The sequence below is a fragment of the Octodon degus genome, unplaced genomic scaffold (genome assembly GCF_000260255.1).
Source record: "Octodon degus isolate 3935 unplaced genomic scaffold, OctDeg1.0 scaffold00001, whole genome shotgun sequence".
NCBI classification, from domain to species: Eukaryota; Metazoa; Chordata; class Mammalia; order Rodentia; family Octodontidae; genus Octodon; species Octodon degus.
Window position 1 is genome coordinate 281579 of NW_004524577.1, and position 17454 is coordinate 299032.

Genomic DNA, 17454 nt, shown 5'->3' on the forward strand with positions numbered 1-17454 from the left:
CACACTCACCGGACCTGGGCTAGGACTGGGTCCTAAGCATGCAGACCTTAACATACTCAAACCTTTGGACTTACAGGGACATAGGCAGTAATGCTTTCTCTGGTTGATCCCTTGTGCTCTTCCAACCCAAAGCATCCTACCTCAAACTCAAATCCAATGTGGTCGATGGGGATGGTATATTTCCGGGCATAATTCTGAGAGACACCAGTCAAAAACGACTGCGTGAAGTAGAATCCAGAGATCCAAAAGACCACAGGGGGTCCCTTGTCAACCCATTCCTGTAGAGGCATAGACATCAAAATTCAAAATGAATAACCCATCAAAGATAGTTCAAAGGAAGACTATGTAAATGAGTTCCACAGATAAATATTCTATTTCTTATTTTTTGATTTAACTTACATTTTCCCACTTTCAAAATAAAAGTATAAGGAAATATGTTTCTACTTTAAGAAAAGCGCAGGTACAAGTTGGTTTGGGTAACAGCAGAGAGTGATGGCATCCGGGGCCGAGGAGAATAGAGCTCTTGTCTGAACTGAGCCAACAGCCACTCTTCTCCAGAAATAGTTGCACTTTCCAAATGCAGGCACATTGTTTCAAGGCTTCTAGCTTTGTTTTGTTTTGTTCTTTTTCAGGAAACATCTGCTGTTTTGTTTTGGGTGCTGGGGATTATACTCAGAGTTCACACATGCCAGTCAAAATTCAACCAGGATTATATACCCAAGCCCCACATCCAGATTTTTATATATAAAAGTCCAGTGTTTACATGTTAGATCAAAACATTTTAAATTACCAGGCAGCCAAACAAAGCATATCCCTTGGCCAAATCTATCCTGTGCACCATCAGTTTGTGACACTTATTCTAGTTTCCACTTTTGTCTCTGTAGACTGCAATCTCTCCAGGGTCTTTCCAACATCCCTCTCCCATCTCCACCTCTGGAAAGGCCATTTCAAGGTGCTAGGTCAGTTTTCTACAGTGGCTGCCAGCCCTCCTACCCTGTTCAGTCACCCTGACTCCCAGGTACCTGGAAGAAAGCCAGGCGGGCCAGTAGGTCTGCCACGTAGCCCCCCAGGGGCTTCAGTGATGGGTAGGACTTGGCTGCCCACATGCCTGGCACTTTACCCACGAGCATGCTGTCGAAGACTTCCTCCAGCTCTGAGGACATCAGGACCTGCCCTTTGATGGCCCGGCCAAGATTAATGAGGCTGCTGCGAACCACTCTGGTCAGCCTGTGAGAGAAAAGGAGCTGGCTAAGCCTGGCTTTCCAGAGGCCATGTTCTATCCCAATGCACTAACTCGAGGTCTCCTTTTTTCTTGATTCCTTTTAAAGGATTAATGAATAAACATTGCTAATTGAGAAGTAATAAAATTACCAATTATATCACCACCTAAAGATAACTCTGATACCTATTTTTTAAAAATCTTTATTCATTTGGTACAGGGTTTCACTACATAGCTTGGAATCATAGTGATCCTCCTGTCTCAGCCTCCCCAGCTCTGGGATTACAGGCTAGCACTGCATGCCTAGAGTTCCAGGGTTGGCACAGCATGTGGTACAGGGAATCAAACTCGGGTCCTTGTTCTTGTCAGGCAGGCACTTAGACCATTGAGCTATCTCCCCAGTCCTACTACCTTTCTAGATTTGATTCTATATAAACAAGTCATTTTAATAGGGTCATCCTATATTATTCTTTTGTAATCTTTTAATCTGAATAGGGAAATCATTCCAATTCAATAAATAAGTGACCTAAATTATCCAATGACTGCAAAATGCTCCATTTTATTTAACTGATTGCTGAAACATTATTTCTAGATTGTTTTACATTTTAAATAGACAAAAGTAAAAATAATATAACAGTTTCAAAACAGCCTAGTAGAAGCTTAACAATAATCAACACATTGCATATAGTTATGTTCACAATAGTTGTTCAAAATAAAAAATATGGGCATGAAACATTGTCTAAAAACTAGTTCAAAACTTTCCCTTCAAGAAGCCAAGAGAATCAACTGTATAACTAACTTTATCATATATATATTATATATATCCCCCTGGCTATTACCTGCCCCCTGTATTCAGTGGCCAGTGGTAAAGACTAGGAAGGCTTTTGTGACCACTAAAGAGGGGCTCTAGTGACCACAGAGGACTGTGTAGTGGCAGAGGAAGAAAGTGTGAGGATTAGCTTATGAGTGGATGATGGAGGCCTGCAGCCCATTCTGCCAGGGCAACTTATTCACAGCAGAAGTGGCCTCATCTTAGGTTTATTCCTCATTTTTGTTTTGCCTCCCATATGGCCAAGTGCCTGTTGACTTGAGAGACTACAGAAGTGGAGGAATGCCCAGATGACATTTCTCCAGCTTGTCTTCCAGAGCAAGCCTGAAAAGTGAACAATGAGCCAATGAAGGTGACAACACAGTAGCTGAAAGAGCAACCTGGATTTGGGGGCAGGAATGATGAGTTTTAAGCCTACTTGGCACTGAGTCACTTGAGATTTTCATGACACCACTGTCATTTCTGGGCCTCAATTTCCTCATCTGACTGATGTAGTCTGATAACTCTTTGACTATTTAGAAACCAAAGCCAGGTGATCTCACTGAGTTTTATGTTGTCATAACTGGGGGAGTGAAAGGGATGAAAACAGAAGGACGTGAGACTCAGTGGCCAGTCTATAATTCCTCACCTCTATGGGAAAAGCAATGGGATGAACTTTTCTTGCCATTTGCTACATTTACGCTTATTTTACTTAGTAAGTACCTGGATTCTGGAATCAAACAACATGGGTTCAAACTCAGTTCTGCCGCTGAGTAACTATATGCCTTTGGCAAGCTACTTTACCCTTTTGAATCCCAGTATTGTTTTACAATAGCCAGTGGCAAAGACTAGGAAAGGCCTCTGCCACTACCATGGAGGAACTCCAGCAACCTTAGGGAAAGATGAGTAGGTTAGAAGTGAAGGATTAGGTCTAGTGTCTGATTGAATGAATGAAGACTATAGATCATTACCCCTAATGAGTTTTCTCATCTGTACCATGATGATAGATTAGTAATTACATATTTCAAAAGACTATGCATGATTTGAAAGAACCATAACTGCTTAAAACACTATCTTGTACTAATAGCTCAATAAGAGTAGTTCTGATTTTTTTCTTTTACCTGTAGATGTATTGTGGATGAATGAGAGAGGGTGAATAGGTATGCTTCAATTCTGGGCCAACACATGCTGGGCATTGGCCTGTGTACAGCTTTCCATAAGGATGGAGCAAACTATTTCTCTACACGGCAATACTTACCAAGTGCCTATCTCAGCTACTACATGTTAGTTCCTCCTCATGTTGCTCCAAGTCCAGTACGCAAGTGAAATCATCCAGCCTACCTGTTGAATCGTATGAGTTCCTGCCGTAGGACAGTGTTCATGGACTCCTCGTAGACCACAGGGTATAACTTCATGATCTGTTCCAGGTCAAAGTCTTTGGGAAGCTTGGAGAGTACATCCTGAGCCAGCTCCTCAACAGTTTCCTTTGTGCAGAAAATAAGTGAATGAGAAATAAGATGAACATCTTTTTAAACATTCTGCCAACCTCCCTGGAAACTCCTACAGAAGCCAGTTCTGCTCCCAGGGAAAATGAGGACGAGCGTCGTGCTGCCAGTGTTGGGGAGGACATTACTCTATTGTCCCAAAATTAACATGCTAAGCAGTAAGAGGCCTGTCTTCACATCTAGATCCAGGCAGGAAATTTCTGCTCATCTAGGTGGCAAAAACAACTTCCTGTCCTAAGGTCAACCTTGGGGTGAGAATCTTGTCACAGCAAGCTTCTTACGGCCAGTGCCTGCTACTGATGAAACTCAGTGCCAGTGCTACTTGAGAAGGTAGCAGGTCACTCCCAGCACTGAACAAGAAAAGTCCTTGGCAGTGGGCTTAGCCGAGGAGGAGAGAGGACAGGCCCAGAGTACCAGTGATGAGTAGAGGCTGGATGTGGGAAAGCCAGAGAGCGCTGCCAGTCCACAGGTGTGAGAGGATGAAACATACTCCTTTCCTTCTTTCTACTGTAGGGAATGTCCACCCCTCCATTTGGTATACCAGCCAGGCTGATTTATCCTCATACCAAGTAACACTTAGGGCACTATAAGCCCAATCAAGAAATTCAATAAGCAAGACTTGCACTGGAGAAGGGCAGAACCTGAGGCAACTTAGCAGGTGGAGAGAGGAAAGGAACAGGTAGGAGGAAAAAGAGTGGCAGAAACAGACAAGATGTGGTGTTGGGTCGGGCTCTGCCTCTGATACGAAGGACTTGGAGCCAATTACTTCCTTTCCCAGGGTGTATAGTCTGTAATTACATATGAGCAGGAAGACCAGTCGGGTCTTCACAAAGCATACACAGGGACTGCTAGAGAACCCAGAGGGATTTTTTTAGGTGTTTCTGGACACAACATAAATAATGTTGAATTCATGATGAAAAAACTATTATTTTCAAATTTTGATCACCTTTCTTTTTTCATTCCTCTCCGATAGAGCATCTCAGATTAGTACTAATTTATATATATATATATATATATATATATTTTAGATTAGTACTAATTTAAACTTTAACTCTTACTGATTTTCGGGCTTTGCCTAGCAAGGCCATCAGGGAAGAACTTAATGTTTAACTTTCCCTTCCTCCCTCCCTGTCTCTCTTTCTTCTGGCCATTTTTGCTTCCTTCCTTCTGTACCTATCATGACTTTATTGAGTTTCTATTTATAATTCTGATGTACAACTTAAAAAATGTTTTTAAGCAAAATAGTTAAATATATGAGTATAGGTAATATGTGGAGATACAAAACATCATGAAAGTTGCACAGGAATAGTTGCCATTTTGAATCTCCAGCTTTTTTTCAGCTTTTTTTTTGTCATCACACACAATTGTATGCCCACTAGATGGGGAAGTGCCTGGGAAAGTGAATGCTGTTTCCTCCTCTGAGTCTGCTTACCTGAGGCGATTTGCCACACCCTCCAGATTGTTGAGGGAGGGTCAGCAGCACCCCCTGGAAGAGCTGGTTGGTTTCCTGGTTGTCCTTGGTGATGTCAGCATTCTCATGGAGGCCAAAGACTTCTGGGTGGGCTGTGATGGGAAGGTTCCTGAGATAGTCGATATAGGACTGGAAAGAAAACCTTCAGTTGGTGTAAATGGAGGACCCCTGCGGTCAAACAGATGCTTTAGGGTTTGGCTGGGTCCAGCTTGAACAGGAATCACACTGCATTGGTTGTACTGCCCACTCCAGTCTGTGTGAACATACCCCAAGCACTCCCTACAGAGTTTTCTAAAGAATATGAAAGTAATAGAGATGCCCCCCTCCCACAACTCTCTTTGTTCCCCTAGTTGTCTTGGCTTTGGAGTTACATGGAACTGGGCTGGATCCCAGCTCTGTCACTAGCCAGCAGTGGAATCTGGAGCTAGTCATCTGAAAGCCCAGCCTCCTTATCTGTAAATGGGAAGACAAGTGAGGTCATAAAGGAATAAGACTTTGGCATATAATAGGTAATATAAGCAATTGTTAGCCGGTTCACTACCACAGTTTCATCTTTGTCATCTTCCCTTCTCCTTCCCCAGCAACCCAGATGAGCCTTATGTCTTAAAACACTTTGTTGAGTAAAAACCTAGCATTCATTATACAGGAAAATATCCCTTGACGGCCTTCGGAAACAGCCTGAAGACCCAAGTAAGGAAGCCTATGGCCACCTCTGGGCTCTTTTGGCCACCCTGCACCCTATCTGTATGAAGGCTTCTGAGGCCTTCATGCATTACCTGGTAGGAACCATAGGGTGGGATATAGTAAGTCTCTCCAGGAGCAAGATAGTAACGATCCTGCTCGATTTGCTTGCAGTAGAATGTGGACAAAAGAGACAGGAGAAGACGCCGGTCTTTGTCATCAGTCACTCTGCCTCCATAGTTACATTCTCCTGGAGAACCAACAGGACAAGAAGGTGAGAAGGAAAGGTCACTGTGAACTTGGCTATTAGGTTGAAATGGGATTCTTCCAGCCAAGGAGCCCTCCGGAATGAGGTGGTCCAAGGACACAGGGTTACTGATGCCATGTTCAGCTTGAAATGAGGTGGTCTTTTGATATTATGGTTGTTAGGGATGAATACATGTTTTCCATATTCAAAATTAGAAAAGAGAAAAGAATACAATCAGTAAGAATTCCATGAAAGATGACTGCTGTTACTCAGGCAGTTTCCAGACATTTTGCTTCAGTGTGTGTGCAGACATATCTGTGAAAGGCATTATGAAGCTGTGTTTAGGGCAAGGATTTGGGAATAGCACAATCCCGACTTCTAGCTTAAGCTCTGCCACTGAGTAGCATTTCCTCATTGATCAGAAAGTAGAGACAGTTGCAGTGCCCAACTTACAGTGCTGTGGTCAAGACTTACCAACATAACACATGTAGAGCGCTTAGCACAGTTAGCCTATAAAACCATCCATTTGACTATAGCTATGACAAATACATTTATTTTAGAAAGATGAGATTTTCCTATACGTAGTTTTAAGATATCATGTCCTCCATTCCCATGCCACACCTGATCATTAACATCATTCTCTGAGATCCGGATGTCTACACTCATATTTCTACATAAAGAATTAAGTAATTCTTTGGAGGAGACACCAAATTCGATGTACCACCACCAAGGGATGCATTTTCTAACTGGTCTAGATTCCATAATACTGAAATATGTGGCTGTCACCTGATACTTAGTAGTTGGGGTCAACACACTAGGTGATCTTTAATGGGGTGTGTGTGTGTGTGTGTGTGTGTGTGTGTGTACAATGGTAAGCATACTCTCAACTTTAACCATTTCAGACAAAGGGAGGTTATAGACAGGACAAAGAAGTAAGAATCACACTGAGGCCTCTGTTTCTCTCAGTTCTGACCTAGTGGTGTCTCCATATCTTGCTGAGGAATCCAGGAGGTCTAGTTAAGGGAACAGAGGAAGTGCGTAAGGAGTAATGTGAGTCCTACAGAAGCCGCCTGACCTCAGGCCAACTTACCTGTATTTCTGCAGCTCTATCTGTAGACACTCCAGGCCATTAGCAAACTTCATTTTGAACATTACTGCTTGTTTCAGTGGTAAGGAGGTTTATGACAGCACCCAAAGTACAATATTAAAGAGTGGCTTTGCCCCTGAAGTCAGTGTGGTGTGCACAGGGGCACCCAGAGTCATGACACAAAGCCACTGCCACTGCCTCATCAGTGAGTCTTCCCTGAGAGGGCCCCTTTCAGCTCTGGGTTTCATGTCTAAAAAGACAGTCCTTTCTTTATAGCTACATTCAGGTTTGCTTTTTATCAAGAGCACAAACTCCCAAAGGAGCCAAGATATGCCTTAGACTCCTAATGATCTCTGTTGTCCCTGCTGCAGGGCAGGGTACCAGATTAGGAATGAATGACTTTGATCATCCAACCTGACAGCCTCTCTGTACATGCAGTCTGCCTCCTCAGTTAGTCTTCATACTCCTCAGGAGTATTCTAAATATCACCTGGATCTGAGTTTTCCTTCCTTCCAGGCCTATAGGAAGGTTACTCTCCTCTAGGTCCCTTAGAGGATGTGAGGCCAAGTGATGAGTTCTTGCATATTTAAATCCTGGTGTGAGCTCTTCAGTGACCACATAACTATCTGTTGAGATGGTGGCAATAAAGGTTGGTAGAGCCTTTACTGAATGCATACCCGATAATTATAATAAGCAGAGACCCCTGTTGATATGCTAGACATGGTGATTGGGACAGAAATGGACTTTAATGTCTTTTACTCCTGAGATTTGGAGACTGTCACCTCAGTCTATTTTGGTGGGCACAATTGGAAAAGGACTGTCCTCAAGCTGGGTGGCACAGGCAGGACAGCTTGCCCTATGGCCTGCAGGCAGTCTTTGCTGAAGACCACATTCCAATCCTGCACCCATTCTGTGGTCTGGAGAGGAGCCTGGTGCATGGCAGAGAATGAGAGGGAAGTGGCCTCCTTCACAGAAGCAGTCCCTTTCCCAAGTGAAGATCCCCTGAACTTGTGCTGTGTGGCACTTGGGGTTTGGGTCTAACTGGACTGAGGTACACTTGGTGTAGCCATGTACAGCTGGATGTCATCACTGTCATTCAGGTTTCTCGGTACCACTGGTGGTTGGGGCTGGATAGTTTTGTGCTGTGTGGGGCTGCCTTCCGCACTATGGAAGGTTAGCAGCGCCCCTGGCCTCTGCCATCAGAGGCTGTAGTGTTCTCCTGTTCACTTCTAAGTAGCTCTGCACATTGCCAGGTATGCCTAGCACATGGCTCAGAACCATTACTCCAACGCCTCAGTCTCCCTGGTGGAGCTCAGAAGATTGCTAAGCTCCTCGTGTGCGTAGAGCACGTGTCACTGCTTGGGGAAAAGGGTCCAGGCAAATTCTTTAAGGAACTGAGGAGGGAATTTTTGTATGATCTCAAAGGCCTTCTACTGAGCTGCAGTTGACTTCTGGCCATGATATCTCATTCATTTAGTACACACCTTACACCTATTTCCATCCTGAGTTGGATTGTACTATGTACTCCTTGAGGACAGGAACCGAGTGTTATACATCTTAATTCTCCCATATTACTTACTAGAATATAGTGAGTGATTAGTAAAAAGTTGCTAATGAATTGTTTAAAAAATTTATATTTTTCTACATTATAGACTGGGAGCCAGTTGGCTGTAGATAATATACCTAAATTTTCAACGTTTTTGTTTTTTCCTATGTCCAGTATGATGACCAATATTAGTATAAGTTCAATGAAGGAAGGAAGGAGAAAGGAAAGGAGAGGGGAGGTAGGGAGGAAGGAAGGGAGAAAGGAAGGATTAAGTGAATAGAGGCAGGAACAAAAGAGCAGGAGGGTGGAGGTTGACTGCAGCAGGGCTTCTCCCATCAGTACCTGTCAGGTAGGTCAGAGCTTCAAATGGCACCTCCCTGTAGTCATTGAGAAACATTTGGATCTGCCGCATGCTAATCCTTAGGTCAGACTCATTGAATTCATAAGGAATATTCCAACCTGCAAGAGACAGAGAAGAATTAGAGGCCTCAGTGCTGAGAGCTCTTAATTTCCACTCAGAGAATGAGCTGGTAGGGTTAAGCATCATTATGGATCAGCAGCCTCCTTCAGCCTGTAAATATTGAGCACCAGGCCAACTATTAACCTTGACATTTACTGCTAGTGTGGGAGCCATTCTGCCCAAGAAAACATTCTAAAATCAATTTTCTGATGGGTCTTCCTATTTGTTAAGGAGGACGTTAACATCTTGGGATTTATGGAATGAAAAACTATTCAGCCTGGCTGGAATACTGTCTGCACAGAGGTCCAGACATAACCCTAAAGCATAGCTGAGAGCAGTAGCTGAGATTGGGCAACAGGGTGAAGCTATGTTTGAGAATTCCCTTCCTTGAACTTATGGGAGAATTGGATAGTCACTTACACTTTCAAGTTAATGATAAATGTCCACAGGGGCTGGAGAGTGACATAAAAATTGTGTGCCCTAGGCCTAACAGGGGATGTTAATGCTTAACAGAATAGTTTAATTTTCTCTTAAAAATCCATATGAAAATTTAAAATATAACAAAATGATAAATTCATACATTGGTAAAACAAAACACAACAGCATAGTTATTGAGAGCCTAACTGCTGCATAGGTTTCTAGAGTTCTGGCATGGATGGGAGACTGGCGGTAGAAGGTAATGCATGGAATCCAGATGCACAGGGCTGCCAGACTCCTCTGTCCTCTGTGTGAGAGTGACAAGGCCTGGGGAGCTCACTGGGGCTGGCTCGTGTGCAGAGGTAGAAGGAAAGGGAGCGGGTGCTCAGCAAAAATCACCATGAGGATAACTGTCCTCTCATCCCCGCCAGGAGGACTGCTAGGAACCCTCTGAAGTTGGTCATTTCCAAGTCATTAGAATTGAAGGCAACCCACAGATAAGAGAAAGGAATCCAAATTGAACATCATGATGATATGGAATTTGTATTTATTCTAAAAAGATTATTTAGTTGCTCATTAATTAGGCCATGAATAACTTACATTAGTAAATATATAAATCACTTATTTTTTAGGAGAGGTACAATGTCTCAGGTATATTTCTGGCTTTCATTGTTATGTACATGTAGAGAGAGCTGCGGAAAACATTATAAGTTACCTGGTAACAGGTCCCAGGAGGATAGTCGTTGTGACTAAGAAACAAAGACCTACGAAAAGCAAGAGACTGCAGTCCTCACATTATCCTATTGCTTGAGGGGACCTCTGATTTGGGAGTGTCACCTTTTCCCTGACACTCACACTGACCTAGTTATAGGGTTGCCAGATTTAGCAAATAAAAATACAAACCAACCATTGAAAATTTAATTGTAGATAAATCACAAATCACATTTAGCTTAACTCTGGTAGTAGCAGGGACATATTTGCAAATAAGACATATTTGTACTATATTTTACTGGCCATCCCATTTAAGTGCAAGCCTGAACATACTCCTCTGATCAGACCTGCACCTGTCTGTGATCATTCATTCCGTAGGCCACCCGGGTACGCTGTCGCAGCTCACCTAGGGGTCCAAAGTTCCTCCTCTCTTGAACGATGGCATGAAAGAAGCAAAGGCCAAACAATAGCTTCTGCCATATCACTGGCTTTGTACAACTTTGGAAGAACGTGGGGTCTGAGATGGGGTCATTGAGGTAGGAGCGCAATAGGTTGGCCCGGAGCCCTTTTGGGGGCTCGTTGGTCATTTTGATCCCATTCTGGAGAATGCTGACTGGAAACTTCTCTGATGGATAGCTGGTTAACCAGAGTCTGGAAGAACAGTGGGCCCAAGAGTTCAGAACAATGCAATAAGTTACACTGAAAAAAAATAACAAAAATAATAGCTACCATTTATTTTGTTTATTTATTTTTGAGACAGGGTCTTTCTTTGTCCAGGATGGCCTTGAACTCATTATGTAGCCCAGACTGGTCTCAAACTCACAGGAATCTTCCTGCCTTTGTCTCCCCAGTAATGTGATTACAGGCATGTGCCACCACGCCTGACTACTACCATTTATTAAGTACTGCTGGATGTAAAACTCAGGCTTAGGATTTACTCTGTCCTTCATTTCTGTCAATTCTCATAGCCACCTTTAAGGAAAGATTTGCCACCCCTTTACCAGGGAGGAAATACATCTCCCAGTTAATTTTGATTGTCCACTGGATTGAGAGACTCGTAGAGAATGGATGGATCGGGGAACACTTGCTGCAGATGCTCACAGCTCTTGCTAGAGGAGGAATTGGGAGCCAGGCAAGGGATAAAGATGGGTACTAGCATACTAAGCATTATAAAATCAAAATCATAAACGGAAGAAATAATGAGCTGTGGGGCCCATGGAAAGAAGAGATTTCGGTAGGTTAAAGGGAGCCAGACAAATGGCAGAGAGAAAAGATGGCAGACAATGACCAGAGAACTAAATCCAACCTGTCACCTGTTTTTTTAAATAAAATTTTTGTTTTGTTTTGTTTTTAATTTATGTATTTGGTACAGGGTCTCACTACGCAGCTGAGACTTTAGCAATCCTCCTGTTTTCAGCCTCACCAGCTCTGGGCTTACAAGCGTACACTGCCAGGCCCGGACTTGGTGGCTGGCTTAGCATGCCTGGGGCAGGGCCAGTGCAGCATATGGTGCGGGGGATCGAACCCTAGTACCTGCACTTGCCTAAGCAGGTGCCTGTCTGCCGAGCTATTTCGCTAGCCCTTATAAATAAAGTTTTATTGGAACATGTGTGTCTCCTTTCATTTACATTTCATCTATGGCTGCTTTCATCCTACAACTTCAGAGCTGAGGCACTGCAACACAGATAATATGGCCTGCAAAGACTAAGCTGGTTACCATTCGGGCCTTTAGAGAAAAAGGGTGTTAATTTTTATCAAATAGGAAATGGTATTGAAAATCGTTCTTGAAAATATAGAGAACTTATTTAAAATTAAAAGTATGCCCACAGTAATGGGAATATATGTAAAAGAGTTTCTTTTCTCTTTTAAGGCTTTGGTTTTAAAATTTGTATTCACACTACATGTTTGCAGGACATAACGGTTACATTCATCATGGGGAGTTGGTACATGTCATGAAAGTACTAGAAGGAGATACAATGTAAAACTTTCCCCATAAGGCTAACGTTTCAGCATATCACACTCCAAACTTCCATCAACTTGTTTTTCCTACCAAACTCAAACTACATGTATGCCACAGTTGTTTGCTAGACATCGGAGAGACTTCCAGCAGGTGGATCTGGGCATGCGAGAGGTCTTTTTTTTTTTTTTTTTTTTTTTTTTTAATTTATTTATGTGTGTGTGTGTGGCCAGCTCAGCCCACCAGGGGGCGGGGCTGGCTGGCATGTGGTGCTGGGGGATTGAACCGTGGTCCCTGTGCTCTGCTAAGCTTGTTCCAAGTAGGTGCTTTAGACCACTGAGCCATCTCACCAGCCCATGCGAGAGGTCTTTAACGATACAGGACCCAGTCAGATGTGGTGGACAGGTGGCTGTGGCCCAGGCCCAAGGCTGGGAAAAGAAATAAGAGTTCACAGACTGATGGCCTAAGGCCTGACTTCAGCTGGAGATGGACGATGCTTGGCTCACACCGTTTACTCACATGTGCACACACACAGGCGCACACACACATGCGCACACAATACTGCACTGTATTTTTGAAGTACTCGCCAACTTTTCAAAATCAAGGGCTTTTTTTTTTTTTTTTAACAATTCAGGCTTCCCACTTCCTCTTTAGAGTCATCAGAAAATCTGATCACAAGAGGCCTGCCTTCCTGCATGGCAACAGTTACGTCGCAGTAAGTAGCAAGTGCCCATCTGTACAGGGCAGGCGCCATTCCCCACTGCCCGACGCCGAGACCAGCTACCCATGCGGACTGCTCTTGTGCTGAAGATGGGCTCTTTCTCATGTTCTTCCTTCTTCAGTCACTCTGTAAAATGTGTTTAGTGCAGGGTCTACAGGGCCTCCCCACACAGGTCAGACTTGTACTAACCCACCTATTTTCAGTCTCCCAAGCACTGGGATTTCAGGCACGTGCCACCAAGCCCAGTCTCCCATCGCCCTCTCGGCATGCCCTGGGGGTGGGGCTGGACCAGCAGTCTGGCGATCAAGCCCTAGACTCTGCACCTGCCTAAGTGTAGTCACTTATTTTATATGCCTGGAGCTTGTTGGCACCTGAGCTCATGACTTTTATGTTAGGACCATGTTGAATGTTAGCAAGAATAGCTTTTTCTTCATGTAGTGTCCTGTCCATGGCAGTGGAGGCAGTAGTCAGTGAATCCAGTCAGCATTCCAAACCAAACAACATCCTAGGAACTAATGGACTCTTTCCTTTGGAAGTCTTCCACAAATACAAATCAATGAGTTTCTGCATAAGCACCAAATATTTTCTTGTTTTCAAGAAATCATGAACAAAATGAAGATAATCAGCAAGCTTTCTTGCATAAAGCAAGAGTCACCAAACTTCTTTCACAAAAGACAGAATCATGACTATTTTAGACTTTGTGAGCTCATATAGTATCTTTCTCAACTATTTGTAACATGAAAGCAGGTTCATGCAATATATGAAGAAGGGTGTTTTCAATAAAAATTTATTTATAGACACTGAAATTTGAATTTTACATAATGTTCATTTGCCATAAAATATTACTCTTTAATATTTAAAGTTAAAAGCTGGATGTAGCAGCACATGCCTGTGATCCCAAAACTTGGGAAGCTGAGGCAAGAGGGTTACTGTGAGACTGAGGCCAGCCTGAATTATGTGGTGGTAAGTTTAAGACTAGCCTGAACTGCATAGAAAGATTCTGTCTAAAAAAATACTGTAAGCATATCAAAAATAGATAGCAGGCTGGATTGGCCCACTGACCAATTTTATTCCATAGCCTAGAATACGAGAATGCCTGAACACTTGAGTTCTGAAAGGGGCTTTAAATTCTATCCAGTTCTCTTTGTTTTGTGAATGCAAAAACTAAGGTTCAGCTTTGCTGGGCTTTAACTTTCATAGAAAACAACGGTTTCCAATTCCACAGAGCCCAAAAATATGGGCTAGAAGAATGACAACTTGTGCCTAGGCTGCCAGGGATAATTTTTTTGACAAATAATTTTTACAAATTAGTCTTGCTGACATTTGATCTGCCTTGCTAGACATGGCTGCTATTATTTTCCCTGACCGCCTCTTAGAGCATATACCCCAGAACTGCAAGGTAACTTTTTAGTATTCCTTAATATATCATTTTCTTGTACAAATGCTACCCTTCTGAATGGAATGTCCTTCCTGGCAAACTCCTATTCATCTTTCACAGCCCCAGGCCTCCAGACCTTTTATCACTTTCTGCCCCCTTCCTGTGCTGCATGGCTCCTCAGGAATTACACAATATCAACATTATTCATCCATTAACTGTCTTCCACTAGACCAAGGGCTTCTTCATGCAGCACTGTGCCTTGTCATCTTTGCATTCCCAGCTCCCAGCATATCTGTCAGGTGGGGCCCAGAGACAGGCAACAGTGGGACAGCTTCTCACCTGAATCTCATGTTGGTGCTCTCAGGAACAATGACCTCCTCACAGATTTTCTCTAGCGTAGGCATCCAGCTTGTAGCCAAATGGCAGTTCTGCAATACCACCCAGGTCCCATCTTTGATGGCAGTGTTGATCATTTTGGCAGCTATAGGGCCTTGGCCTTGGCCAAGAGAAATGGTCTGCGTCTTGGCACCTCCCATACCAAAGTCATCTGCAAACTTCAGCAGGCCTAAGACCAGGAAGAAAAGAGCCTTTGAGAGAGGTGAGCTCAGCAAGAGTGGGGTTAGCAGTCACAACACAAAGGGGGAGGTATATTAAAATTTTAGTTTCAGAAAAAAATTCTGGCTTCTGTTAATTGCAAAATAAACGTCTCTCTGAGAAAGCCTTAGACATGTGACAGGGTGGCAGAAGAAGCTACCATGAACCCCTCCCTTTGCTTTAAACACAGATGTTCTTGATATGAAACGCTGTGCAAACTGAAAATAAAAACATTAGAGTTTAACAGAAAGGAAAATATTTTGGTGCCAAAAATGAAGAGGAAACTCAAAACTGAAGTTGAATATACAACCTAACAAGCTTATTTTGGAGTGGGAAAATAGCATTTTTACAGTGAAGTCAGTACCTTTCACATCTCTCTTTCTCAGGGATAGCTAATGCTATTAGGTTTTTAATCTCTTCAGAGAAATTTTATGTATTTAAATATATGCATGTATACTATTAAACTTAATGAATTGTAAAATACTGTATTTTGCTTGTTTTTCTTGGCCATGTACCTTATAGCTCTTTCTTATATCAGTACATGCTATATAAACACCCTTTCTTTCATGGTTAAGATAATATTTCACCACTGGAAAATACCACACTTTATTTAACTAGTCTAGAAGGTGCAGTCTTCATGTCCATGGGAAACCTAGCTTTGCATTCCTGGAACTGAGACTCATGTGTAAAGTTAGGGACCACAAAGGGCTGTGCTTCGTGGTAAAAAGGACAAAAATTACTAATTTGCAGAAGCAATGTGGAAGCTTTCCACTAACCTGGAGCCTGGGTGGAAAAAATAAACAATAACTCTGAAATCAAAACACTAAGTTCATGCTACACGCAGATGAGGGATATGAATCTATCATAGCCTGTGGGAGGGGATTCCCTAGATGAGAAATTTCCCATAAAATTAATCTATAACAATAGTGGCAAACCTATGGCATGTGTGTGAAAGCAAGCTGTTGATTGTCATTGAGAGTTTTCAAAGGTTTGCCATCACTGATCTAAAATGTCATGGTCCCTGGGGCACCAGTGTTTGCGTAGGCAAAGTTGTTGCATCACTTCCCAAACCCAGCGTACATAAGACTTTCCAAAATAATACACCTTTGTTATTGTGAGCTCACTATAAAAATACAAACTACAAAAGAAAGTGCATCACTATAAGAAATAAACAACATACAGAACAATCAGAGTGAATACCCCAAGGATTACATATGGCCTGAACGCGCTCCACTCCCCCCTAATTCATGCACTGACCACCTAATCTCCATTTATCAGAATGTGACTGCAATTAGAGATCGGTCTTTCCAGAGGCAGTTAAGCTAAAATGAGGACTTGGGGTTAATCCACTATGTCTGGTGTCTGAGGAGAAGAAAGAGGAGAAAACAAAAGAACATGAAGGAAAAGAGATTAGAACACAGACACACAGAGGAAAGACGATATGAAGATACGGCCAAAGGGAGAAGCCTCAGAAGAAAAGCCAACCCTAAGACTGGGCGGGTGGCGTGTGCCTGTAACCTCAGCTCTTGGGAGGCTGTAAACAGGTGGATCATTACAAATCCGATCTAGTAGTGAGACCCTGAATACCATGTAGACCCTTCCCTAAAATACAAAATAAAATAAAATTACATTAAATTAAATTTAAAAAAAAAAGAAAATCCAACCGCACTAACACATTTTCTCAGACTTCTTCCCACTAGAACTATAAGAAAACAGACAAACTTCAAGCTATGAGTCTTTACTACTTTGTTATAGCAGCCCTAGCAAACTAACATAGCCTTTGAAAAGTACTATAAAATCAGGCCATCTGAAAATTAGTAAAACAGGAATATAAATCATAATACAATTCAGAATCTTACTTAAAATGTGCACGGATTTAGAACAAAACAAAACTTTCAGAAGTGGAAAGCATAGCCATTTGAAGACAAAAAACCTCAAATCACTAATTACGAGAATAGGTAGAGACAGAGACAGTCAGTATAGAAAGGGCTCACACCAGTGATCTGTCCAGGAGGAGAGAGTGCCCTTCACACCCAGGCAGGTTGTCCACGCACCATGGCCTGCTAAGGGACCTGGGTTCCTTCAGGAATTGTTTGTTTCTAGGTCTGGGGCAAGAAATGTACAAGATGAGCCTGGAATACAAAGTAGTTCTAGAAGGTGAAGAAGCTGCGAAAACCTCCTCAGGATATGTGGAAAGTACGTGGGTCTGTGGCACTCCCACAGGCCACAGATTGAAAAACTTGAGCACCAAGAAGAAGGTCAGTATAGACAACACTAGCACATGTGAAGCACCTAACATGTTAAAATTCATGTATTCACAAAGGTAGGAAAATCTTAGTGGTTTATTATTCATTTTGGAGCTTACTAAGACATTACTTCAATATTCTGAATGCTGATAATAAAGAGAAAGAAGCATATACCTTACCTATGTTGTTTGAACTATATTCAGAGAAAACCAAAGAGTTGGCATACAAGATTTTCAGCTAATGAATGTAAAGGGCATGATAGAATTAAAAATAAAATATCACCATTTGACAGTCCCCAATGAAATAATGGACTTTGGTACTGATTTTCTTTTCTTCTTTCTTTCTTTCTTTCTTTCTTTCTTTCTTTCTTTCTTTCTTTCTTTCTTTCTTTCTTTCTTTCTTTCTT

The 17454-nt window shown here is 42.5% G+C and overlaps 1 protein-coding gene across 1 annotated transcript in view; it reads right to left on the minus strand.

Moving 5' to 3' along the window:
• The window catches only part of Dnah3 (dynein axonemal heavy chain 3), a 188169-nt gene that overhangs the window by 8413 nt on the left and 162302 nt on the right, over positions 1–17454 (minus strand). Inside the window, exons 54-61 of the mRNA XM_023701788.1 lie at positions 14548–14773; positions 10559–10803; positions 8907–9023; positions 5780–5934; positions 4965–5132; positions 3369–3511; positions 1023–1227; positions 141–278 (exon numbers count right to left, since the gene is read on the minus strand). Of these exons, the coding sequence (XP_023557556.1) occupies positions 141–278; positions 1023–1227; positions 3369–3511; positions 4965–5132; positions 5780–5934; positions 8907–9023; positions 10559–10803; positions 14548–14773 (1397 nt within the window). The remainder of the gene's footprint in view (positions 1–140; positions 279–1022; positions 1228–3368; positions 3512–4964; positions 5133–5779; positions 5935–8906; positions 9024–10558; positions 10804–14547; positions 14774–17454) is intronic.